Below are 23934 nucleotides of genomic sequence, written 5' to 3'. Positions count from 1 at the left end.
AGACACGAGAAAAAGGAGAACTCAGAGACGAAGACAAAGGCAGAAGCAGAGAAGAAACACTTGCAGAAGGAAAGGAAGGAGATCACAGCTTCATCATTGATCAACATCATTAACCAAGTTTCATCATGAACTCTATTTATTTTACAACATCTTTTAATTATGTTATTATGAACATGCTTGGCTAAATTTCTTAAGTAGTTAGGGAGAGACGGAACCAATGGGTTCTTAATCGCTGTTTACCTTTTCTTATGATTTATGTTCTTGATTTAAAGTTATGCAATCAATCTGTTTTTTATGATTAGTTTTATTTATGACTTGATCACTCGTAGATAAACATGAGTCGTGCAGGACAATAGGGATGTTGGTGTACTGATTTTGGTTGATTGCTAGAATTTGTATGATCTAGGGATAGACTCATGGATTCAATAACAATAAGTTCTTGCGTTAATGCTTATTTTATGAAAAAGTACTAAGGGATTAGGCTTTTGAGTAAAATAAAGAATTGGATTACCAAGGGATTGGCGTTTAATCAAACATAGAAAGAACTATTAATGACTTAATCTTGAATGTAATTATAAGAATAGGCAGACTCGTTAGGAAAACATTGGGGAAGTTAAGTACTAGCTACGTATTTTATAGAAACTTAAAACCAATTTTCTAGCACTATTATTTTTGAATTTAATTTCTTAAAAATTGAAAACTAAAAATAAGTTTAAAAATTCTGTTTTATTTAAATTACAATATTCTCAAACCAACCTTCCACGATTGATCTAACTTTAATTAAATAGATAAACTAGTGATTGATCATTAATTCTCGTGGGATCGACAACTTATTCTTATCACTTTATTGGTGCACTTGCTGAAGTTGCAACAAACATCGTCAAGAATTTCTTACTATTGCATCAGAACAGGTTCATCTTCGAAGTATTTTTCCCTTCCAATATTTTTCTACTGGGGCTTCCCAAGTTTAAAATGAAAAATCACATGTAAGCATCATATGCATATCATAAAATCCACCACCATACATATATAAAAATATCTATTGTCATCAAAAATTAAAGGATAGATAGAAGTATAAAAGATCAAGAAGGAGTAAAGTCATAGAGAAGAAAGTGTCATCAAACTGCACTTCTTCAATTTAAGGTAGAAAGCTGAACCCCACTTGGCTTTAAGTCATGATCACCATCACCATCATCTTTTTCTCCCTTGTAGGAGCAGTAGCAAGCATATAGTATGAGTTGAATAAGTCCAGAGATTGCTCCAATACCGTTGCTAATCTGCAAGAATATACAAAAGGTAACAATATAGGAAACAAAAATTTCATTCAAGAACTATTAAATGATTGAAAAGAAAGAAAAATCATACAGAGTGAAAAGTAAGGTAATTAATTACCAAAACATAAATGTCAAAGGGGTGTATGAGAGCATAAGTTGTCCAGCACACACCATTAAGGAAGTTAGCCAGAGAGAGCCAGAATGGCATGTATTTCACACTCTTAGTTTTTATAACCTTTGCCTGTTCATTGATATATAAGTTGGAGTGAAAAAAATTTATAAGATAGACTTCAATTCATATATGAATGAATGACCTTATGATGTAATTAAGTTATGGGATATGTAAATTAAAGACTTACCATGATTGTAAGAGGAGAGACATACATCATAACATTGAAGACATCACAGAGAACACCAACCACTAACGACCTTCGGTGAGTGCCATGCAGAGCCAGCATTGTTATAAGAACAATGGCAGCAAAGAAAATAACTTCTATGAGAAGAAAAAGAAGCACCATTTTCTGAAATTAGAGGGAAGAGACAGTAAGTGGCAACCATGAATTGGAGCATCTCTTAAACATTCAATTAAAAAAGCAGAGAACATTCAAAAATATAAAAGTTTCTTTAATCAAATCCAGTGTTATATGCCTATATATGTGTCCATAATGGTAATTAACATGTCTTATTTTTCCTTTCGAGTAATATAATTAACTTGGACATGTGTGTAATTAGTAAGCCAACAAAGAGATACAAGCGAATTAATCACTTATATTATTACTATAGGATGAAAATAATCATCTTATTAATTATTGTTTTGGCATGTGCATTTGACATCTTGAGATTTATAGGTTTTTTTTTCCAGATATTCTAATCTGTTTGTCGCTTCGCGACTAGTCTGATTCGGGGCGGATCCCGAGATTAATTAGGCTTTAAACCTCTCCTAAAGATAGTATTGGGAAAAGTCGAACACATACTCTCATCCCACCTATTTAATTTTCTAGCACCAACTGAGCTACTATAATTTGACATAGACTTTCCTTTAGTATTTCTCTATCCAGTTTATATTATAATAATATATTATATATAATTGGAGAAAATATCTTCTATATTCCGGTGATATTGAAAACTTTTATTAAATTTGAAAAAAACAATGTAACATACTTTTACCATTTTATCCACCCTTTTATAATTATTCTCATTTAAGTCCCACATTTTTCTATTTATTCCTTTAGTACGAAACATAATTGGGATCCACCTTTTAATAAGTTATCTACGATTATATGGTTGCTGGTTGACAAATTTCTGAAAATATAGCAATTTAAAAATGGGTAATATTACTCTCATTTTCTATGAGAGTAGTTCTCTCATGTTATAGAGAGAAGTCATGTGGAAGCCACCATTAAAGGATAAAAGAAGAAAAAGAAAAAGAGTGAGTGAGATTTTTGAAGTGAGATAACGTGAGATAATTATCTCATGTAAAATGAGAGTAATATTTTTCTTAAAAAATATACGTACATTTCTTAAAAAGTTCAAAAGTTTTTTTTTTGAAAATATTTCAATCGGTTCATCGCTTCGCGACTAGTCTGATTCGGGGTAGGACCAGGATTAAGACTTTAAACCCCTCCCAAAGGTGGTACTGGGGAGGATCGAACACATGCTCTCACCTCCACCAGCTCAGCTCCCATACGTCAACTGAGCTACCAACATTTGGTAGTTCAAAAGTTTAACCACGAGGAAAATATATCCTCCGATCCGTACATATATAACAAGCAAAGAACAAGTTGTTTTCTTACCAACTAAGCAGTGGGAAAATGTAACCAGGGTGAATCTGAAAGAGAAGGATAAGAAGGAATAGAGAAGGTTGGGAGAGAGAAAATAGAGAGAGAGAGAGAGAGAAGATATTACTTTAATCATGCCTCATTCATTCCATCTTCATGCCTATATGAACCGTGTTCTAGAAACATCACACTATGGGCTTTAAAAATAAAGGACATTATAACAACTACTAAGGTTTCTGACTGTGAGGGTGTATTTCCTAGCCCATTACATAGTCTGAAAGTCTCTTGGGCTTTCTTAAGCTTCTTCTATCCCTAAGCCCAATAGTAGAGCCCGTTACATGTTCCCCATCTTGAAAAGCAGACTCGCCCTCGAGGCTGGTATCGAGGCCGACCACGTGGTCCAATGCATGAGTAGCTTCTGGAGGAAGTGATAGATCAGTGTTGGGCGGCAGCAGGAAATCCAAGGGCTGAAATGGAACTGCGTTGATCGAGTGAGCAGAGACCGTTGGATGGCCTTGGGAGTTGATAATGGGATGGCTTGTAATAATTGCAGTTGGTGGTTGGTGTGGGTCACTAAGTTGTGCCCCTTGTGTCTTCTCAGCAAAAGACTTGTTATCTCCCTCCGAAAGTGCCCTAGTCACAGAGTTATTCGAAGAAGTGTCTTTAGGAGTTCCCTGTCCGTTGGCTTTAGGAGTTCCAGTAGTGCCATGTCTGTCTTCCGAAACACGAGTGGTTTGGTTTAACTGGTCAACATCGTGCGCCCAACGGGGGTTGCCATTAAGCAAGTCAGCTTGGTCCTCCCAGGTGGAGTCATCCGGTGATAGTCCCATCCACTGGACAAGCACTTGGGGAACCAAGGTTCCTCTGCGCCATATGGATCGAGTTGCTATTACCCCACAAGGAGTCAGTACGAGGGGAGAAACCACTGGTGTATCAGGTAACTGGTGGACGTGATAGTTGTGTCCTGGTTTGAAAGGGCGAAGCATGGAGACATGAAAAACATCATGAATACGGGCGGAAGACGGAAGTTTGAGACGGTAGGCAACCTCTCCAATCCTGCTTAGGATCTCAAAGGGACCATAATAACGCAGGCTGAGCTTCTGGGACGATCGATGGTGGACGGAAACCTGTCGATATGGCTGCAGGCGGAGCAAGACAAGGTCTCCGACGGTAAAGTTCCAATTTTTCCTCTTTTTGTCAGCTTGTGATTTCATTGTCTGCTGGGCTTTTCTGAGATTCTCCTTTAATTTTTGCAATGTTGTGTGGCGGGATGATAAGGTGGAGTCCACGGCCTCATTTGTGGAAGATCCCAAACAGTATGCTACCAGATCCGGCGGGGGCTTGCCATACATGACTTCGTACGGGGAGAAACCGGAGGAGTGGTGATAGCTGGTGTTATAGTGGTATTCAGCCCAGCTGAGATAACGCGACCAAGTGGTGGGGTGTTCATGTGCAAATGCCCGAAGGTAAGACTCCAAACACCTGTTAACCCGTTCCGTTTGCCCGTCTGTTTGTGGGTGGTACGAAGAACTAAACTTAAGTGTTGTTCCTTGCAGCTGAAATAGGATTCTCCAGAAATTGCTCAAAAAGATGGGGTCCCTGTCAGAGATGATCGTGTGGGGCAGACCGTGTAATTTGCCAACGTTATCCCAGAAGGTCGACGCCACCTTGGAAGCAGAATAATGAGCTGGAAGAGGGACGAAATGTGCTGCTTTAGAGAACCTGTCAACTACCACCAGGACAGAGCTATACCCTGCAGACACAGGTAAATGGGTTATAAAATCCATGGTGATTTCAGTCCATAACGAGTCTGGTGTTGGTAAGGGTTGTAGGAGGCCAAAAGGGGAATGGTGGGGTGGTTTTAGTTTCTGACAAATTTCACATGTGGATATGTATTCCTTCACTGACTGGTGTATGCCTTTCCAGGAAAAATTGCGGGTAAGGCGATGGAGAGTAGCAGTGACACCGGAGTGGCCCCCTTGTTTAGTATCGTGGACTGTGTGAAGGAGGTGAGGAATCAAAGAGGAAGCCAAAGGCAAAAAGATGCGGTGTTTGTGGAACAACAGATTGTTTTTGTAATGCCAATCTGGCCAGAGGCTAGGATCAGTTTGTATTTCTTGAATGATTCTGGTAGTGTAGGGATCTGTATGTAATTCGGACTGTAAAACTGTAGTGAAGTCTAATGTGGGGCCAGTAATGGCTGCTAATTGAGGGGTGTGGGTGTCAGGCCCCCGCTCTGTTTGTCTAGATAATCCGTCGGCCACTACATTTGCTTTGCCGGATTTATAGACAATAGTATAGTTATACCCCAACAATTTAGAGAGGAACTGTTGTTGCTCTGGGGTCTGTATTACTTGGTTCATCAAATTATGAAGGCTCTTGTGATCTGTGCGAATCACAAATGGGGAGCCTAGCAAATATTGACGCCATTTGGAAATAGCCGCTGTAATGGCGAACATCTCGCGAACATAGGTAGATTTACCTTGCATCATAGGAGCTAGTTTACGGCTATAAAAAGCAATGGGCTTTTCGTTTTGTAGTAAAACTGCCCCAATGCCCACACCAGATGCATCTGTCTCCACAGCAAAAGGCTGAGTAAAGTTAGGGAGGCGCAAGATAGGGGCAGAGGTCAGCAATGCCTTCAGCTGACTAAAAGCAGCGTCTGCTTTGGAATTCCAATTAAAACCTGACTTAGACAGTAGGTCTGTTAGAGGAGCCGCAATAGACGCGTAATGTTTAATAAATTTTCTATAGTAGCCTGATAAGTCCAGAAATGCGCGAAGTTGGGTAGGTGTTGTAGGTGTGGGCCACTCGAAAATTGCCTGTAACTTTTCTGGATCGGGTTGGACTCCGTACCCTGAAATAATATGACCCAAAAAATTAATAGATGACTGAGCGAATAAGCATTTGGAAAGCTTAGCATATAGCGAGTGTTCCCGAAGTGTGGTCAGCACTGAAGTCAAGTGATCCCAATGTATAGAAACAGATGGGCTATACACCAGAATGTCATCAAAAAAACCACAACAAACTTTCGCAAGAAGGCTGCAAATACATGATTCATAGTAGCTTGAAATGTAGAGGGGGAATTGCTCAACCCGAATGGCATCACTAGGAATTCATAGTGTCCATGATGCGTACGAAAAGCAGTCTTATGCACATCAGGGGGGTGCATACATATCTGGTGAAACCCTGACCTGAGATCAAGTTTAGAAAAGATTGTTGCCCCATGCAATTCATCAATGAGCTCATCAATGGTGGGTATAGGAAACTTGTCCTTAATAGTAATGGCATTTAAAGCCCGGTAATCCACACAAAATCTCCATGTACCGTCCTTTTTCTTCACAAGCAAAACTGGAGAGCTGTAGTCAGATTGGCTGTGCCTAATTAACCCAGCTGTCAACATTTCAGATATTAACTTTTCAATCTCATTTTTCTGGTAGTGAGGATAGCGGTAGGGCCTGACTTGTACGGGTTTAGCATCTGGGGCCAAGGAGATGCGATGGTTAAAATTGCGATCAGGTGGCAATGTGGTAGGCACTGCAAAGATATCAGAAAAATCATGCAGTAAGGATGATAAAGGAGGTGGGGCGGTTGTGGTTGGTGTTTGGGGGTGAGACGTGGGCTGAGTGATGGGCGTGGAAGAGAGGCACATTAAACAAGATGAAATGGAATCTTGAATAATCAGCTTGTGCAATTGGGCTGATGTAATAGAAGTAGGCTCAATAGCCTGAGTTCCCTTTAACACCACTTGGTTACCAGACTGTGTAAAGGTCATGGTTAATGCAGCATAATCTGTGAGAATTGGCCCAAGTGTTGCTAACCATTGGACGCCCAGTACAACATCTGCACCCTTAAGGTCTAAAACAAACAGGTCAATGGCAAATGAATTGGACTGAATATTTAAAACTATATCCGAACAAGATGTTGTACATGTAAGGGTATCACCATTACCAACGTGGACATTAAATGGGGGAATTGCATGCATTACAAGGTTAAGATAAGAGCCCATTCGACTAGTAATGAAATTGTGAGTGCTACCTCCGTCTATGAGAATTTGAACCACTGTTCCAGAAATAACCCCTGTGAGTCTGAAAGAATTAGAGGTTCGATGTCCAAAGAGGGCATTCAAGCTTATCTCTGGAATTGGGTCCGGTTCCAGGGGAGGGGGGTCGTCAACTGTTTGAAACTCCCCTTCTTCTTCCATACACCCCTCTAAATACAGAAGGGAGGATCTTCCCTTACATCGATGCCCAGCGGTGAACCGCTCATCGCAATTGTAGCAAAGGTTTTTCTCACGTCTAGCTTGCATTTCCACAGGGGACAAGCGTCGGATGGGTAGGGATGACATGGGTATAGGTGGCTTAGGAGGTGGCAGTGAGGTGGACAGCTGAGTCGGTTGGGTACGGGAAGGGTTAATAGGGTTTGGGCGTGGGGCCCAAGGTTTGAAAGGTTTATCAGTACCTAGCTTCTCTTCATAGACCTTAGCATAGGCAAGGGCGTCGTTGACGTCTTGGGGGCGGTGAACGAGGACTGAACAACGAATGACTGATCTGAGTCCTGCTAAGAAGAGTCCCTTACGAACTGTTACTGATAGCCCGGTAATTTTCCGAGATAATTTCTCGAAAGCAACACAATAATCAGTGATCGTTCCCGTTTGTTGGAGCTTAGCAATTGCAACTGAAGGATCTTCAAATTCCGTCGGGCCAAAGCGACGGTTTAAAGCGGTAACGAAGGAAGCCCAATCTGGGATTACCCCATCTTGGTCTGAGGACTGAAACCATGAAGACGCTGGCGGGTCCAGGTTAAAGGAAACAACCAGAAGGCGTTCATGTTGAGGTACATTGTAGAAACGAAAATATCGTTCTACAGCAAATAACCAGTCAGTGGGGTCACCTACAAAGAATCTGGGAAAATCCAGCTTCATCTGACGTTGGCGGTGAGGCTCGTGTGTGGAATTGGCAGACGAATGGGATGGGCCAGAACCCAACACTCCAGCATGTGGATCTGTGAACGATGGAGGAGAATGCATGATAGTGAGGACTTCTTGCAACTGTTTCTGCAACGTATCCATGCGTTGGTTCTGAACGTCCAGCCGTTGATTGTGGGAGAGTTCAAGGGCACTGAATCGACGGTCCTGGGCGAGCTCCAGGTTAGAGATCTGGTCCTGTACTGCTTGACGGGACTATTGGAGTTCGTGAACCTGCTGTGTGACATCACGTAGGCGTGTGTTTTCCGTCATTAGAGGTCAATGGAAGCACCAATGTAACCAGGGTGAATCTGAAAGAGAAGGATAAGAAGGAATAGATAAGGTTGGGAGAGAGAAAATAGAGAGAGAGAGAGAGAGAAGATATTACTTTAATCATGCCTCATTCATTCCATCTTCATGCCTATATGAACCGTGTTCTAGAAACATCACACTATGGGCTTTAAAAATAAAGGACATTATAACAACTACTAAGGTTTCTGACTGTGAGGGTGTATTTCCTAGCCCATTACATAGTCTGAAAGTCTCTTGGGCTTTCTTAAGCTTCTTCTATCCCTAAGCCCAATAGTAGAGCCCGTTACAGAAAAAAAAAAAGAAAAAAAAAAGGTGTTTGACATCAAATTAAACTTTGTATTGAGGATGCAAAACTGGTAATCTCAGCACATGCACATCCTACGTAATGGGACCAGTATATTTGTTTATAGTAAAACAACAATGGGAGAGAATCTCCACATGAGTGATTATTAACTTACACAAAAACAAAATATGACATCTAGGACTGGTTAAATTATAAAACGATAAATCAAGGTATAACTTTCATCTAATCTCAATGTTTTTTTATAATATTACTTAATCACTATTACTAATAGTTTAATTATAATAATCACTACCTAAACTATGTTTAGAATAAAATTAAAGTCTTATTTTTCAAAAATTAACTCTTTAAATATTTCTAACTCTCAAGTATAAATGTGAAATGATGCATAGTAAATTATTGGCAAGAGAATTACTGAAGGATTCAAATGATAATGATGCGAAAAAGCATAGATGAAGTGGATTTGGATTTTTTCATATGAAAAAATGGTCATGTGATGAAATAAAATTTGATCACAACTACTCATTTAAAAATTATATATATTTTTCTCTTATATCATTATCAATGAGTGATTATGATCAAATAATATTATTACACAAATATTTGTTCACGTCAGAGAATTCAAAGATGAGAAGAAGCATACGTACCCGTTCTTTGCTGGTGGCATAGATGCAAAATATGGTAAGATAGACAAACTCGAACACAAGCCCAACACTATTGATGGTGAGGACTAAAATGCTCTGTGGGTGCACAAAAGGTAATCCATAGAACACCCAAAACGCACAATTCAGCAGCGTAGCTATGTAAGGATCAGGCTTGAACTCTTCCACTGACTTGTTCTTTATAATTCCAAAGAAAGTAGGACTGCAGTACATTTGAAATAACCCAATAAATATAGAGAAAATATACTATTTTCTTGTAGGAAAGAATTTTTTTCTCCTATACATAAATCAATTTTCGTGTAATTTTTTTTTTATATATAGTGGGTGAGTCACATACATAATTATCTCTATTGCATATCTCTTATATTGCATGAGATTAATAAAGCCCATAAATATATATCTCAAAAAAGAAAACAGTGCATTATTATTAACTACAAGTAATTCTTTGGCAATATAATCAATCAATACTTAATACATTACTACCTCATTTTAACATATACGTGGTTTTAGATGATAAATTATTTTTATTTTATTTGTTATTTAAAAAATTGAAATTATATTAATTAATTTTTTATAATTTTCTTCCATTATTACTTACATTAAACATGATAAAAAAGATAATTAATTAAAGTATTTTAATATAAAATAATTTAACAAAAGTGAATTTATTTTTTATAATTGAGATTTGTTACTTTAAAAAACAGAGATGATATTAATTGTTCTTTTAATTTAATCCTTTTATTATTTACATTAAATAGAATAAGGTAACACATTAATTAAAGCATGATATTTTTATTATTTTAATAGAAAATAATCTAATCAAACACAATTATATTCATTTATAACTAAGATTACTAATAATTATTTTAATCGTTATGTAATATCTATAAACCTTTGTCTATATACATTTAACTATCCAACAAATATAACTCAGTTGACAACATAGTGACATTAAATAAGATAGAGAGAGAACCTGCATTCAATTCTTGATATTAGTGTATTATGCTTTAACTATGCATGATGCAATAAAGAGAAGCGCAATGAATCACGGAGCCGCACATATTACAATAACTTCTACATAACATAAAAAAAGTGTTATTTTTATAATTTAAAATTTTCATTTTTTTACTGTTTATTTCCGTTTATTCAATTATTACATTATTAAATTTACTAATTATTAAATTGACGAAAATCAATAATAAAAAATAAGTTATAAGAAATTATAAAAATAACGCTCCGCTGAAAAAAAATGCAAAATAAAAACAAAGAGAAAGAGGAGAGTTTACGTACGCAGGTGAAAAGAACAAGCCGAAGGAGATGACGTTGCCTGCACATAAAAAGCAAAAACGCTCGGAACATAGACAACTCAGTGCTGAGCTGAGCATCCTAAACGGATCAAACATTAACATTTTTTATTGATGACATGTACGGATGTACCTTTGTTGGGCATGTTATTAGTTTTTTTTTACTTTATTAATAATTAATTATCAAATTGACTTTTATTATAAATTATTTCAAAAATTTAACCTTCCCAAAAAATATAACACTAATCTACCCATATTTGATCGTTGACCACCAAGCCTACCTAGGTACACCACTCCCTACCCGGGTATATTTTAAAATTTTTTACCTACCCAGGTAGGGAGAGGTATACCCGTATATAGTTCTTGACATCTGGAAAATTGCTTGAACTATTTACCCGGGTAGGGAGGGGTGTACCCGGGTAAATCTCGACCAGAAACTCCAAAACCGTTTGAATATTATCTCAACTATTTCAAATATTTATGGCATCTCAATGTGTTGTTATGCACCACAATAATTGATCCCCATTGATTGCGCCCCAATAAATACGCTTGCTTGATTTCTGGAAATTATTTTGAAGTTATTTATTTTTGAATTAGTATTTATTTTCTTCCTAATCTGTTACAATTTTGTTTCCCTTTTTTAATGCTGATTTCTTTCCTAATTAGTGTGTAGCTGATTTATAGGGATTGTACCCTTCATCTTAGCAAAAAGGTTGATCTGATGTAAAGCCTTTATTCTCTATATATTGTACTAATCCCTTTGATGAAAAGCAAGAAAGAAATCTGAATTATTCAGAAAAATTATTATTCCTTTTTTACCAAAATTCTTTACAATGCATTCTTTACCAAACTTCATGTGCGCATATCCTTCAACAAAATGAGGTTGAGCACAAAAATCATCTTATTGAAACCACTTAGATTCTCTTACTTTAGATTCTCTTACTCCATGGCAATGTTCCTTCTGGTTTTGAGACGATGTCATTTTCACTACTTGCTACCTAATAATTTCAGAATAAATACTAATTCAAAAATAAATAACTTCAGAATAATTTTCAGAAATCAAGCAACGATGGAGCGTATTTATTGGGGTGCAATCAATGGGGATCAATTATTGTGGTGCATAACAATACATTGAGATGTCATAAATATTTGAAATAGTTGAGATAATATTCGAACGGTTTTGGAGTTTCTAGTCGAGATTTACCCGGGTACACCCCTCCCTACCCGGGTAGGCATAAATTTTCAAAAAATACTCGGGTAGGGAGGGGAGTACCCGGGTAGGCTTCCTGGTCAACGGTCAAACAGGGGCAGATTGGTGTTATGTTTTCTGGAGAGGTTAAATTTTTGAAATAGTTTATAAATAGGGTCAATTTGGTAATTAATTATTAAAAAAGGCTATAGTGGTCAAAAAGCCCATGTTATTATCACTCGTTTGCAAGAATAATAAATTATACTTTATTCAAAACAGTGATCAAAATGTCACTCATCATTAACTTTTTTATCCAATACGACATGCGGTCAAGTTCCAGTACTCAACAAACTTCATTTGCTAATATGACATTTTTTTAGTATGTAGTTCGCTACTAATAGTGATGAAGTGTGGTAAAAAATGTCAAGCATTCACTTGGACAAGTTCGCTGCATAATACAGCAAACTACATGCTAGTTGGTGTGGTTAAGTTGCTAAGGAGAAATGAAGGCCCTATGTCTTCACACACTGACTCATATATCTTTCAACACTGAAATTTCTTTGTTTGGAGAGAGAGGTAGAAAAAAAAAAGATGGAAAGAAAAAGTGAGGATAATTACGTTATAAAAAATAAAAAAAAAAGCTGGTGAAGTGTTAGTGTGTCTATGATAAAAGCTGAATTTCTTTTTTGTTTTTTTGAAAGGGGAATAACCCGTTTACAAATTATTTTACAAATTATACTAAGTATGTCCGGTCATTAATTGAAGTATGACTGGTCATACTTAGCGTAGTTTGTAAGAGTTTGTAAACAAAAAGTTTATAAATATAACCTTCCCCTTTTTGAAATACTAAAAGTTGAACTTTTGAAAAGAAAGAGAGAGAAAATGCAAGGAAGGAAACAACTTTTGTCAAGTGAAAAAACTACTATTACCAATAAAGAATAGAAGGGACGGACATGACCAGCTTTCGTTATACCAAGATCGCTAGATTGTATAGCGAATTTGGAAAAAAATTGCCACGTGTCTTATTTTTATTCGAGCAGACTGTCATTTTTATTATACCAAGTTCGCTAGACTGTATAGCGAACTTGGGGAGACTGCCATGTGTCCTGAAAATAATTAAAACAGACTGACATTTTGACCACTACTACCAATAGCGAACTAGTTGTCCATCAGAAACGTGTCACGCCAGCAAATGAAGTTCGCTATCTGCTGTGGCAAATTTGTACGCGTGGCATATTGAAAAATAACATTGTTCACGTGGCATTTGGATAAAAAAGTTAGTGAACAGTGGCATATTAGTCACTGTTCCGCTTTATTCATTCGAATTAAAAAATTCGTATTTAATTATTTATGTAATTAAAAAAGAATTAATATTTTTTAGGGTAAATACCATTTTTGGTCCTCAGCAAATTTCACGATACCCGCTTTAGTCCCTAGCAAATAAAAAGGCTCATCGTAGTCCCTAAGAAGTTCAAAATGGACTCATTTAGTCCTTTTAGGGACTAATATGGGTCTTTTTTGAATTTGTGAGGGACCATGATTTCAACTAAATAGGTCCATTTTGAATTTAGGGACCACAATGGGCCTTTTTATTTGTTAGGGACTAAAACGGGCATCGTGAAATTTGTCGAGGACCAAAAAAGGTATTTACTCTATTTTTTATGTTATACATTTTTTTTTATCTCCTAATACATATGAAAATATGTGACCTGTAAAAAGAAAATATAGACCACATATATTTTTATGTATATATAAAAAATAATTTTATCTGTTATATTATGAAAAATATTAAAATCCTTAAAAACAATTAAATATAGTTAAAAGCAACCATCAATACAGGAAATATAATTTATATTGATGTAAAATAATTCGCATATTTTTATTTGTGTTTCATGCAAAAAAATTGATTTAGAAAAAAAATTCAAAAAAAAAACAATTGCAATTAAATTGAATTTTTTTTAACACATTCACCGATTAATTGATTATCGGATTAATACGACTGAAACACTACCATTTTCCCAATTTCAGTCGAAATTTTTTTGTTTGAGAATCATGTTAAAATTTAGATTGCCATTCAGAAAGAGAGAGAGAGGGACACGAACCTATAATGCCAACAACGTTACGAGCTATTGCAGCGCCCCCCATTTTCGAAGATCTTCTTTCTGCAGAGAAAGTTCAACACAAATTCACAGAAAGGGAGATAAAGAGAGAAAGAGATATGAACTTTGAATTGAAGCATACGCAAGCGAGTGAAGGTACTGTTTATATATTAGAGGTTATTTATTTATTATTGAAAGACTAAATATTTTTTTTGTGCTCACCAAATATCACGATACCCGTTGTAGTCCCTAGCAAATAAAAAAGCTATTTGTAGTCCTATGAAATTTAAAATGTATACATTTAGTTAAAATCGTGGTCCCTCATAAATTCAAAAAAAACCCACATTAGTCATTTAAAAGGACTAAAACGAGTCTACTATAAATTTCTTAGAGACCACAAATTGTCTTTTTATTTGCTAATAAAACTTGCTGAGGATCGAAAAAGGTATTTACTCTTATTAAAAATAGTCAAATTTATTTTCAGGTCAAAGGTGAATCCACTTATATTTTTCCTTTTTTTTAAAAAAAGTGCCTTGCAAACAAATGTTGGTCCTGACATTAGTGCATTCTAGTTAATATCCTTTATATAGTTAGAATTAAAAAAATGTATAGTTAATTAATTATAAGAGAATTTAAATTTAATATTAAAAATAAAGAGAAAGTAATGACATATGTCATTTTTAATTTTTTTAATATTAAAAATTACATATGTTATTTTCTTTAAAAAATCTTTAAAAGAAAGTAGTTAAAAATGAGACATGTCTTTCTTTTAAAAAAAATATTTTCCGCAAATTGATTTTATTTTTACCTAAAAAAATAACACGCGAGAGTTTTCTCCTATCCTTCTACGTAATACCACCAAACTTCCACCCGATTAATTAAACGCAATCCAGTGATTGTGTTTCATTAAACCAATCAATTCCAATACAATCATATATATGCGAAACAAAATTACCTCTGGTGATAATAATGATATATTAATGTTGGATAATATATCATCCCCTACATTAAAGATATATGAACAAGAATGCCATAATCTCTGATGAAAGTGTGTGTGTGTGTGAGAGAGAGAGAGAAGTACATAGCAAATGAATTACGGGCAAGATTTGAAACTCTCCCAGCAAACTTGCTTTGTCTGATTTCCAGCTACGGAGACTCACAGAACCATCTGAAAATCAAGAGAATAAGAAATGAAACAACTTTGCTTGAAACTGTAAAAGTATAAAAACAAAAATCAAATTTTGAGCAAAGGGGTTTGCTTATTTGATCCAATTCATAAGCAGTAACCGGATTCGGATCCAAGTGAAACTATTTTTAACCAAAAAAAGAGAAGAAAAGTGGTTGATTTTCAGAAGAGGGGTGAGTGGAAAAATAAATGTGGAGGAGAGTACCTGGAAGTGGAAAGCGGAGAGTACCTGGAACTGGAACTGGAAGTGGAGAGAAGGAACAGATCTGAGAAATGCAGAGGCAGCATGATTGCACGGAAATGATGTAGCTACCATGTTGCCGGAAACAGGCAAAGAGTGAAAACAAAGTAGGCTTAGATAACTAAGCAATTTTGGACATTGAGGTACTATGAGCTCGTTTTCGATGGATTTTTTTTTATTTAACCTATTTCTTTTTTAAGTTAAACATTTTAGCTTTTAATTAACGGAAATGATGGGCAACATTAATAAACTTTCATTTCATCCTAATGGAATAGAATGTCAAATGATTTTTGCTCGTTGCTTATTGCACAACTTTGTACGTATAAACATGACATTTGATCCCGAACAATTTGCTCCATTTGCAAAAGATGCGGTACTCTAGCCAAAGAATTCATCAACATATATGGTTGGAACTATTTGAGACTGGCAATGAATGGACTCAAATGAGAGATGTACTTCCACAAGAAATTTTTTTAGAGTGGACTCACATGAAAATTAGACAACAAGTAGTTTAGTTCCATGTCGTTACATTAATGATGTTGTAACATGACTGAAGATGAATTCATGTCCTTGTATATTTTTAAGGTGATTATTTCTTAAAAATTTTAATTGCAAATTAATGTGGTTATGCAGAGAGTTTTGATTTGAATGGGATTTTTTATTTGAGTGATTGTGATCAAATATATAGAACATTTTTTTACATGAGAGATGATCCAAATCCAAAATATATAATATAAAGATTTGCATAATTTTCTTACAGGTATGAGTGCACTTAATTTTTATTGAACTTTTAAATGCAAGCAGATGATCGAACATATATGGTCTCAAAGTTGGTCTGCGAAAATATGTACACATTTGACTTCAAAATTTCGGAAGTTTAAAATGAAAAATCATATGTAAGCATCACATGCATATTATAAAATCCACCACCATACATATATAAAAATCTCTATTGTCATTCCAAATTAAAGGATAGATAGAAGTATAAAAGATCAAGAAGGAGTAAAGTCATAGAGAAGAAAGTGTCATCAAACTGCACTTCTTCCATTTAAGGTAGAAAGCTGAACCCCACTTGGCTTTAAGTCACGATCACCATCATCATCATCTTTTTCTCCCTTGTTGGAGCAGTAGCAAGCATATAGCATGAGTTGAAAAAGTCCAGAGATTGCTCCAATACCGTTGCTAATCTACAAGAATATACAAAAGGTAACAATATGGGAAACAAAAATTTCATTCAAGAACTATAAATGATTGAAAAGAAAGAAAAATCATAGAGAGTGAAAAGTAAGGTAATTAATTACCAAAACATAAATGTCAAAGGGGTGGATGAGAGCATAAGTTGTCCAGCACACACCATTAAGGAAGTTAGCCAGAGAGAGCCAGAATGGCATGTATTTCACACTCTTAGTTTTTATAACCTTTGCCTGTTCATTTATATATATAAGTTGGAGTGAAAAAAATTTATAAGATAGACTTCAATTCATATATGAATATATGACCTTATAATGTAATTAAGTTATATGGGATATGTAAATTAAAGACTTACCATGATTGTAAGAGGAGCGACATACATCATAACATTGAAGACATCACAGAGAACACCAACCACTAACGACCTTCGGTGAGTGCCATGCAGAGCCAGCATTGTTATAAGAACAATGGCAGCAAAGAAAATAACCTCTATGAAAAGAAAAAGAAGCACCTTTTTCTGAAATTAGAGGGAAGAGACAGTAAGTGGCAACCATGAATTGGAGCATCTCCTAAACATTCAATTAATAAAGCAGAGATTATTCAAAAATATAAAAGTTTTCTTAATCAAATCGATTGTGATATGCCTATGTATCCATGATGGTAATTAACATGTCTTATTTTTCCTTTGGAGTAATCTAATTAACTTGGACATGTTGAAAATTAGTAAGCCAAAAAAGAGATACAAGGGAATTAATCACTGATATTATTACTATAGGATGATAATAATCATCTTCTTAAATCTTAATTATTGTTTGGTATGTGCATTTGACATCTTGAGATTTATAGGGCTTTCCTTTAGTATTTCTCTATCCACTTTATATTATAATAATATATTATGTATAATTGGAGAAAATATCTTCTATACTCGCGTGATACCGAAAATTAAAACATTTTTATTAAATTTGAAAAAAACAATGTAACTTACTTTTACCATTTTTTCCAACCACTTATAATTATTCTCACTTAAGTCCCACATTTTACTATTTTTAGCAAAGGAATAGATATGCCTATAGTACCAAGATAATTGGAATCCACCATTTAATAAGTTATCTACGACTATATGGTTGCTGGCTGACAAATTTCTCACAAAATAGTAATTTAAAAATGGGATAAATGTTTCTGCAGTTAATGCAGATAAGTTATCTGCTTCAAAACGACGTCGTTTTGGTATTGAAATCTTAAAAAATTATAAATATAAAGACTATTATAACCCTAAAATAAATTAAAATTACAAAAGCACCATGATTTCTGCCCCAAAACGACATAGTATTGGACTTACTGCAGATATCTTATCTGTAGTAACTGCAGAAAAAGCAAACCCATAACCAGCAAAGAACGAGTTATTTTCTTATCAACTAAGCAGTGGGAAAAAGAAAAAAAGGTGTTTGACATCAAATTAAACTTACTGTTGAGGATGCAAAAACTGGTAATTAATCTCTGCACATGCACATCTTACGTAAAGGGACCAGTATATTTGTTTATAGTAAAACAACAATTATAAGAGAGAATCTCCACGTACATGAGTGATTATTAACTTACACAAAAACAAAATATCACATCAATTATAAAAGGATACATCAAGGTATACCTTTTATCTAATCTCAATGTTTTTTAAACTATTACTTAATCACTATTACTAATAGTTTAATTATAATAATCACTACCTAAAATATGTTTAGAATAAAATTAAAGTCTTATTTTTTAAAAATTAACTCTTTAAATATTTCTAATTAACTCTCAAGTATAATTATGCATAATAATTAAATTATAATTTCTTATGCTATTTTGATTTGTGAATTTAATGATAATAATATTTCTAACCCTAAAGTCTTATTTCAGATTTTGATGTTTTTTATGTTTTCTAAATTTATCTTTGATAAATGTATATAAAAATAAAATATTAAATTTATCCATATAATTAGGATTTCATTAAGATTTTTTTATTTATCTGAATTTTTTATTATCTTTATGCTATTAATATTCTTTAAGCATCTTATATTATTATTCGAACTTTTACAACATATATAGTGTATTGGTATTTCTTTCCTTCAAAGATCATCGAAATCTGATTTATTATATAAAAGGAGCACTATGAATAATTTAAGAAATATTCCAAGTTTATCAATCACCTAAACTTTTGTTTACTTTTGACTCCTTAAATAGCCATTGTCATAGTCACCAAGACTAATTTTGCTGGCGTAGCATTCATAACTAGGAATTTTTTCAATTACCATGAAACTTACCCAATTCAGAGGCAAAGAAAAAAAAACCATGAGATGTTGATACTTCAAAAGGATTATATAGGCCATTCTAGACATTTTAGTATTTTACATTATTGGCAAGAGAATTAATGAAGGATTCAAATGATAATGATGCGAAAAAGCATAGATGAAAAGCATACATACCCGTCCTTTGTCGCTGGCATAGATACAAAATATGGTAAGATAGACAAACTCGAACACAAGCCCAACACTATTGATGGTGAGGACTAAAATGCTATGTGGGTGCACAAAAGGTAATCCATAGAACACCCAAAACGCACAATTCAGCAACGTAGCTATGTAAGGATCAGGCTTGAACTCTTCCACTGACTTGTTCTTTATAATTCCAAAGAAAGTAGGACTGCAATTCATTTGAAATAACCCAATAAATATATATCTCAAAAAAGAAAACAGTGCATTATTATTAACTACAAGTAATTCTTTGGCAATATAATCAATCAATACTTAATACATTACTACCTCATTTCAACATATACGTAGTTTTAGATGAAAAATTATTTTTATTTTATTTGTTATTTAAAAAATTGAGATGATATATTAATTTATTTATTTTATAACTTTCTTCCATTATTACTTACATTAAACATGATAAAACAAGGCACTAATTAAAGTATTTTAATATAAAATAATTTTAAAAAAATTGATTTTATTTTTTATAATTGAGATTTAATACTTTAAAAAACAGAGATGATATTAATTGTTCTTTTAATTTAATCCTTTTATTATTTACATTAAATAGAATAAGGTAGCACATTAATAAGAGCATGATATTTTTAGTATTTTAATAGAAAATAATCTAATCAAACGCAATTACATTCATTTATAACTGAGATTACTAATAACTTTTTTAATCCTTATCTACAAACACTTGACCATCTATATTTTGAAGACAAAATATTAGTATGTCATAAATATGCTTTAACTATGCGTGATTCAATAAAGAGAAGCGCGATGAATCATGGAGCGGTGCATATTACAATAAATCCCAACATAACAAATAATAAAAAAAAAATACAAAATAAAAACAAAGAGTCAAAGAGAAAGAGGAGAGTTTACGTACGCAGGTGAAAAGAACAAGCCGAAGGAGATGACATTGCCTGCACAGAAAAAGCAAAAACGTCAGAACATAGACAACTCAGTGCAGTGCTTAGCATCCTAAACGGATCAAACATTAACATTTTTTCAATGATAATATGTACCTTTGTTGGGCATGTTATTATTACACCTTTGCAAGAATAACAATTTATACTTTACTCATTCATATTAAAAAAAACTCGTATGTAATTATTTATGTAATTAAAAATTAGAAAAATTAAATATAATTAAAATCCACAAGATTGAAAATGTAATTTATGTTGATGTAAAATGATTCACACGTTTTTATTTGATTTTCATGCGTAAATTCATTTTTTTTTAAAGAAAAAACTAAAAAACACATTTACAATTAAATTGAAAATTTTCTTCTTCTTCTTCTTCTTTTTTTACCAAATAATGATAATTCAATTGAGCATGAGAGCTGAATAGATATGGTAAGATCATGTTCGATCCTCGGTATATTTTCTGAAGTGATTTAAAGCCTTAATCATGAATTGTTCAGAATAAAATTGCTGGTAGTTTATCCAAAAAAAAAAAAAAAAAATTAATACATTCAACGATTCATGATTAATTCCCTCCCAAAACTATTTTCTCTATTTCGCTCGAAAAAAATTTCTTTCAAAATCATGTTAAAATTCAGATTGCCATTCAGAGAGAGAGAGGGACACAAACCTATAATGCCAACAACGTTACGAGCTATTGCAGTAGCGCCCCCCATTTTCGAAGATCTTCTTTCTGCAGAGAAATTCAACACAAATTCACAGAAAGGGAGAGAGAAATTAAGAGAGAGAGATGAGCTTTGAAGCATACAGAAGACAAGAGAGTGAAGAGACTCTTATATATTTCTGTACTAGAGGTTTATTTTTTTTTATTTTTTTTGGAATGATGAAAATATAGTCAAAAAATAAAAAGAACCTAATTAATGTCTTATGGTCAAATGTATTTTCAGTTCAAAGGTGAATCAACTTTTTTTCTTTTTTTCTTCAAAAAATTGTCTTGCAAACAAATACTATTCCTGAAATTAGTGCATTCAAGTGAATATCCTTATTAGTTAGAATTAAAAAAATATATGGATAAAAAAGATAGTTAATTATAAGAGAATTTAAATTTAATATTAAAAAATATAGAGAAGTTAAGAATATTTGCTTAAAGAAATTTAAAATGAGGTGTTATTTTCTTAACAAAATCTTTAAAAGAAAGTAATTGAAAATGAGAAATGTTTTTCTTTAAAAAAAGAATAAAATAATAAATTAAATTATTTTGAGTGAATCTATTTTAATATATAGAAGTGTATATAACTACATCTTTTTTACACTAAAACAAAAAAAATTCCTAAAATTGATTTTATTTTTACCTGAAAAAAATAACATGCAAGTTTTCTCCTATCCTTCTACTTCTACATAATACTAATTAATACCATCAAACTTCCACCCGATTAGGACGTTTTTTTTTTTTTTTTGGTTTCCCAAGGTATCCTCCACAGTCGAAGACTAATCCTTTCGAAACGAGAGATCACATTAAGTGGTAAACCTCTTCCAACAAAGTCTTTTCCATACACACGGCCAGGAATCGAACCCCTGCCAGCATGTTTAAGGAATCCAGCTATCTACCAATTGTGTTGTGCTTCTAGATAATGTAATCTTTGTTTTTGATAAAAAGTACAAGAGAAATCCGCGTTTTAATATTTATCTTACTATAGACAATAATCTTGGTCAGGACGGTGTCAAGTATTATCCTGAAAAAAAGTTGATAAATATCATTTACTTTTTTTCTAAATATGCTTAATTATAATGACAGAGGGTATGCTTGAATTTTGACTGATCTCCAATTTGCTATCCTTTCAGTCAACTTCATCAAAAGCAAAGAATCATACTAGAAAAGGTAAATGATATTGATAGTTATCTACATGGTTGAATTCTCTCGCATCTTTTACCAAAATAGAAAACGTATACAAAAATATTTTTGAAAGTCTTAAAACCTATCTTTTATATTTTTTATGTAAATTATTTTTTTTCTTACCTTTTAAGAGGATTAAGATTTCTCTAACTACAAATACAATGAAATAAAATTAAATCTTAACAATTATGTGCTCTTTATTTTCATAAGTTTTTTCGGTTGACCTTTATTTGTTATTTTTTCAAATATTTAAAACTTAGATATTCTTAATTTATAAAGAAAAAAAAACTTAACCATACCACTTTGTTTTAAAAGGAATACTCGCTTTCTCATAAGGTATGAAGATATCCTAGAAATTAAAAAAAAAAAAAAAAAAGTTGCTAGCTCACGTTTTGATTCTGGGCCTTCAATATCCTCAACCTAACAATTAGGCAAAGGACCACATTCTCAAATATACGCATGTGCTACAACTTTGTTTGTTTACGTGGAAAAGGGTAAAAGATCAAACATACAAAAAGTGGAACAATGCACTTATTGGAAATAATGCTGCACCAGTGGTACATTGCTTATATTATAATAGCGTTCCAACTTTGCCAAAAAAAAAAACTTATGTAATTACAATTATATATTAAGGTTAGTATATAGTTACAATATTAAAATTATTTTTTCTTCTTCGTTATGTCAACTGATAGCTTTTTAAAAAAATAATTTTTAAATTTACAACTATATATTATCCCTAATATATAGTTGTAATTGGTTAATCGACTAAATATTTACATTGAACTAAATATTAATACTACTTTAGAAAAAGAAAATTTGATAATGCCCTTTATAATTGTGTAGAATATGAATATAGAGCGCACTATATAACAAAAATGTGTTCACATTTTATTAGCAGTTAGTTAAGGATTAGACTTTGTATCCGATGCAAGTTCGGTTAATGTGAAAATTTTGTTGGTAGTGTAGTTTGTAGTTACTCTCGTAAATTCTTAAAGAGATTAAGGATTTGCCCTAGCTCTAGTGGAATATTGGCATCTAATTCCACCTAATTTTTTTTTAAAAAAAAAGAAGAAGCATTTTTAAGTTGATATCCTAACATCTAAATACTACGGTGTTAAATTTTTTGTTTTTATTAATAATACAGATAAGCCTCAGAAATTTTTTATTAGCATAATTTTTATATCATGAGATTCAGCCAAATTTATACCTTATTCAACTTACATATTTAATTTGTTGAACAAATTTAAAATCATTTTCGATAATGTACTGATTGAACAAAATAAAATAAACCTATGTATTAGCCCTTCTTATAAAATAATGTTACGATTATGCTACAAGCTTATTTTCTTCTAAAAAGAGCTATACATATATCTATTAAATCTTTATTCTTTAACTCCAATTGTTTTTAATTTCATTGTAGCTGTTATGTCAGACATTAAACCAACAACATCTCTCTTCAATGGAGTACTTATGTTATGTAATGTGTCTCTTTCAATAGGCCCTTTTTCTTTTGTATTAACTTTTTACATGAATTTGAGTCGTGACAATTCATTCTTCCTTTTGAGAAATGACTATTTCAAAATGAGCGACTAAGGAAAAGACTACCCAATACCAAAAGAATCCAGAGTCTATAACCAAAATGGAGCATATGCATCCTTTTTTATCTTTCGAATCATAACATTTCCACTAAATTGTCGCTTTTTTTACTCTCGTTCTTTCTCTTTATCCGGGAGATGGGTTTAAATAAAGAGAAAAAGAAGTATCCTTTTGATTGACACAAGTTTGTGTCGTTTCAGGTGTTTTACACTGGTCGTACTTTGTGTAAAACTGAAAAGTTGCTTTTTTCTCTCTCTCTTTCCAGTCATATCGTTGACATGTAAAGTGAAAAAAAATAACTTTTCATAATTACACAGAGTACGACCGGTCGTACTCTGTGTAAATTAATAAAATGACACAACTTGTGTCCTTTTAAATGACACACACTAAACCCTTAAATAAATAGGCATGAAAGTTATAATTATGGATTTAATATTTTATTTTATTTTTCAATTTCTCTACCTGATCATCAATTAATCGATTAATCCGAGTAAGACCATAA

General features: G+C 33.2%; 2 protein-coding genes across 2 annotated transcripts; both read right to left on the bottom strand.

The window, feature by feature from the left end:
• Positions 1–1133: 1133 nt before the first annotated feature.
• On the bottom strand, positions 1134–13931 carry LOC133298480 (bidirectional sugar transporter SWEET6b-like). The gene is made up of 6 exons (XM_061497773.1): positions 13889–13931; positions 10584–10620; positions 9279–9495; positions 1634–1795; positions 1393–1515; positions 1134–1277 (listed from the first exon to the last, which is right to left on the bottom strand). Exons 1-6 carry the CDS (start codon positions 13929–13931, stop codon positions 1134–1136), a joined length of 726 nt encoding a protein of 241 aa, XP_061353757.1.
• A 2409-nt stretch (positions 13932–16340) lies between these two features.
• LOC133298479 (bidirectional sugar transporter SWEET5-like) lies at positions 16341–20658 on the bottom strand. The gene is made up of 6 exons (XM_061497772.1): positions 20613–20658; positions 19906–19942; positions 18969–19185; positions 16859–17020; positions 16614–16736; positions 16341–16499 (listed from the first exon to the last, which is right to left on the bottom strand). The coding sequence occupies exons 1-6, from the start codon at positions 20656–20658 to the stop codon at positions 16341–16343; spliced, it is 744 nt and encodes a 247-aa protein (XP_061353756.1).
• Positions 20659–23934: the final 3276 nt, after the last annotated feature.

The sequence above is a fragment of the Gastrolobium bilobum genome, unplaced genomic scaffold, assembly GCF_033153095.1.
Source record: "Gastrolobium bilobum isolate Gb01-03AN ecotype WA unplaced genomic scaffold, APGP_CSIRO_Gbil_v1 utg18492, whole genome shotgun sequence".
NCBI lineage: Eukaryota > Viridiplantae > Streptophyta > Magnoliopsida > Fabales > Fabaceae > Gastrolobium > Gastrolobium bilobum.
The sequence above is the reverse complement of the archived record's forward strand: the minus strand, read 5'-3'. Positions and strand labels throughout refer to the sequence as shown.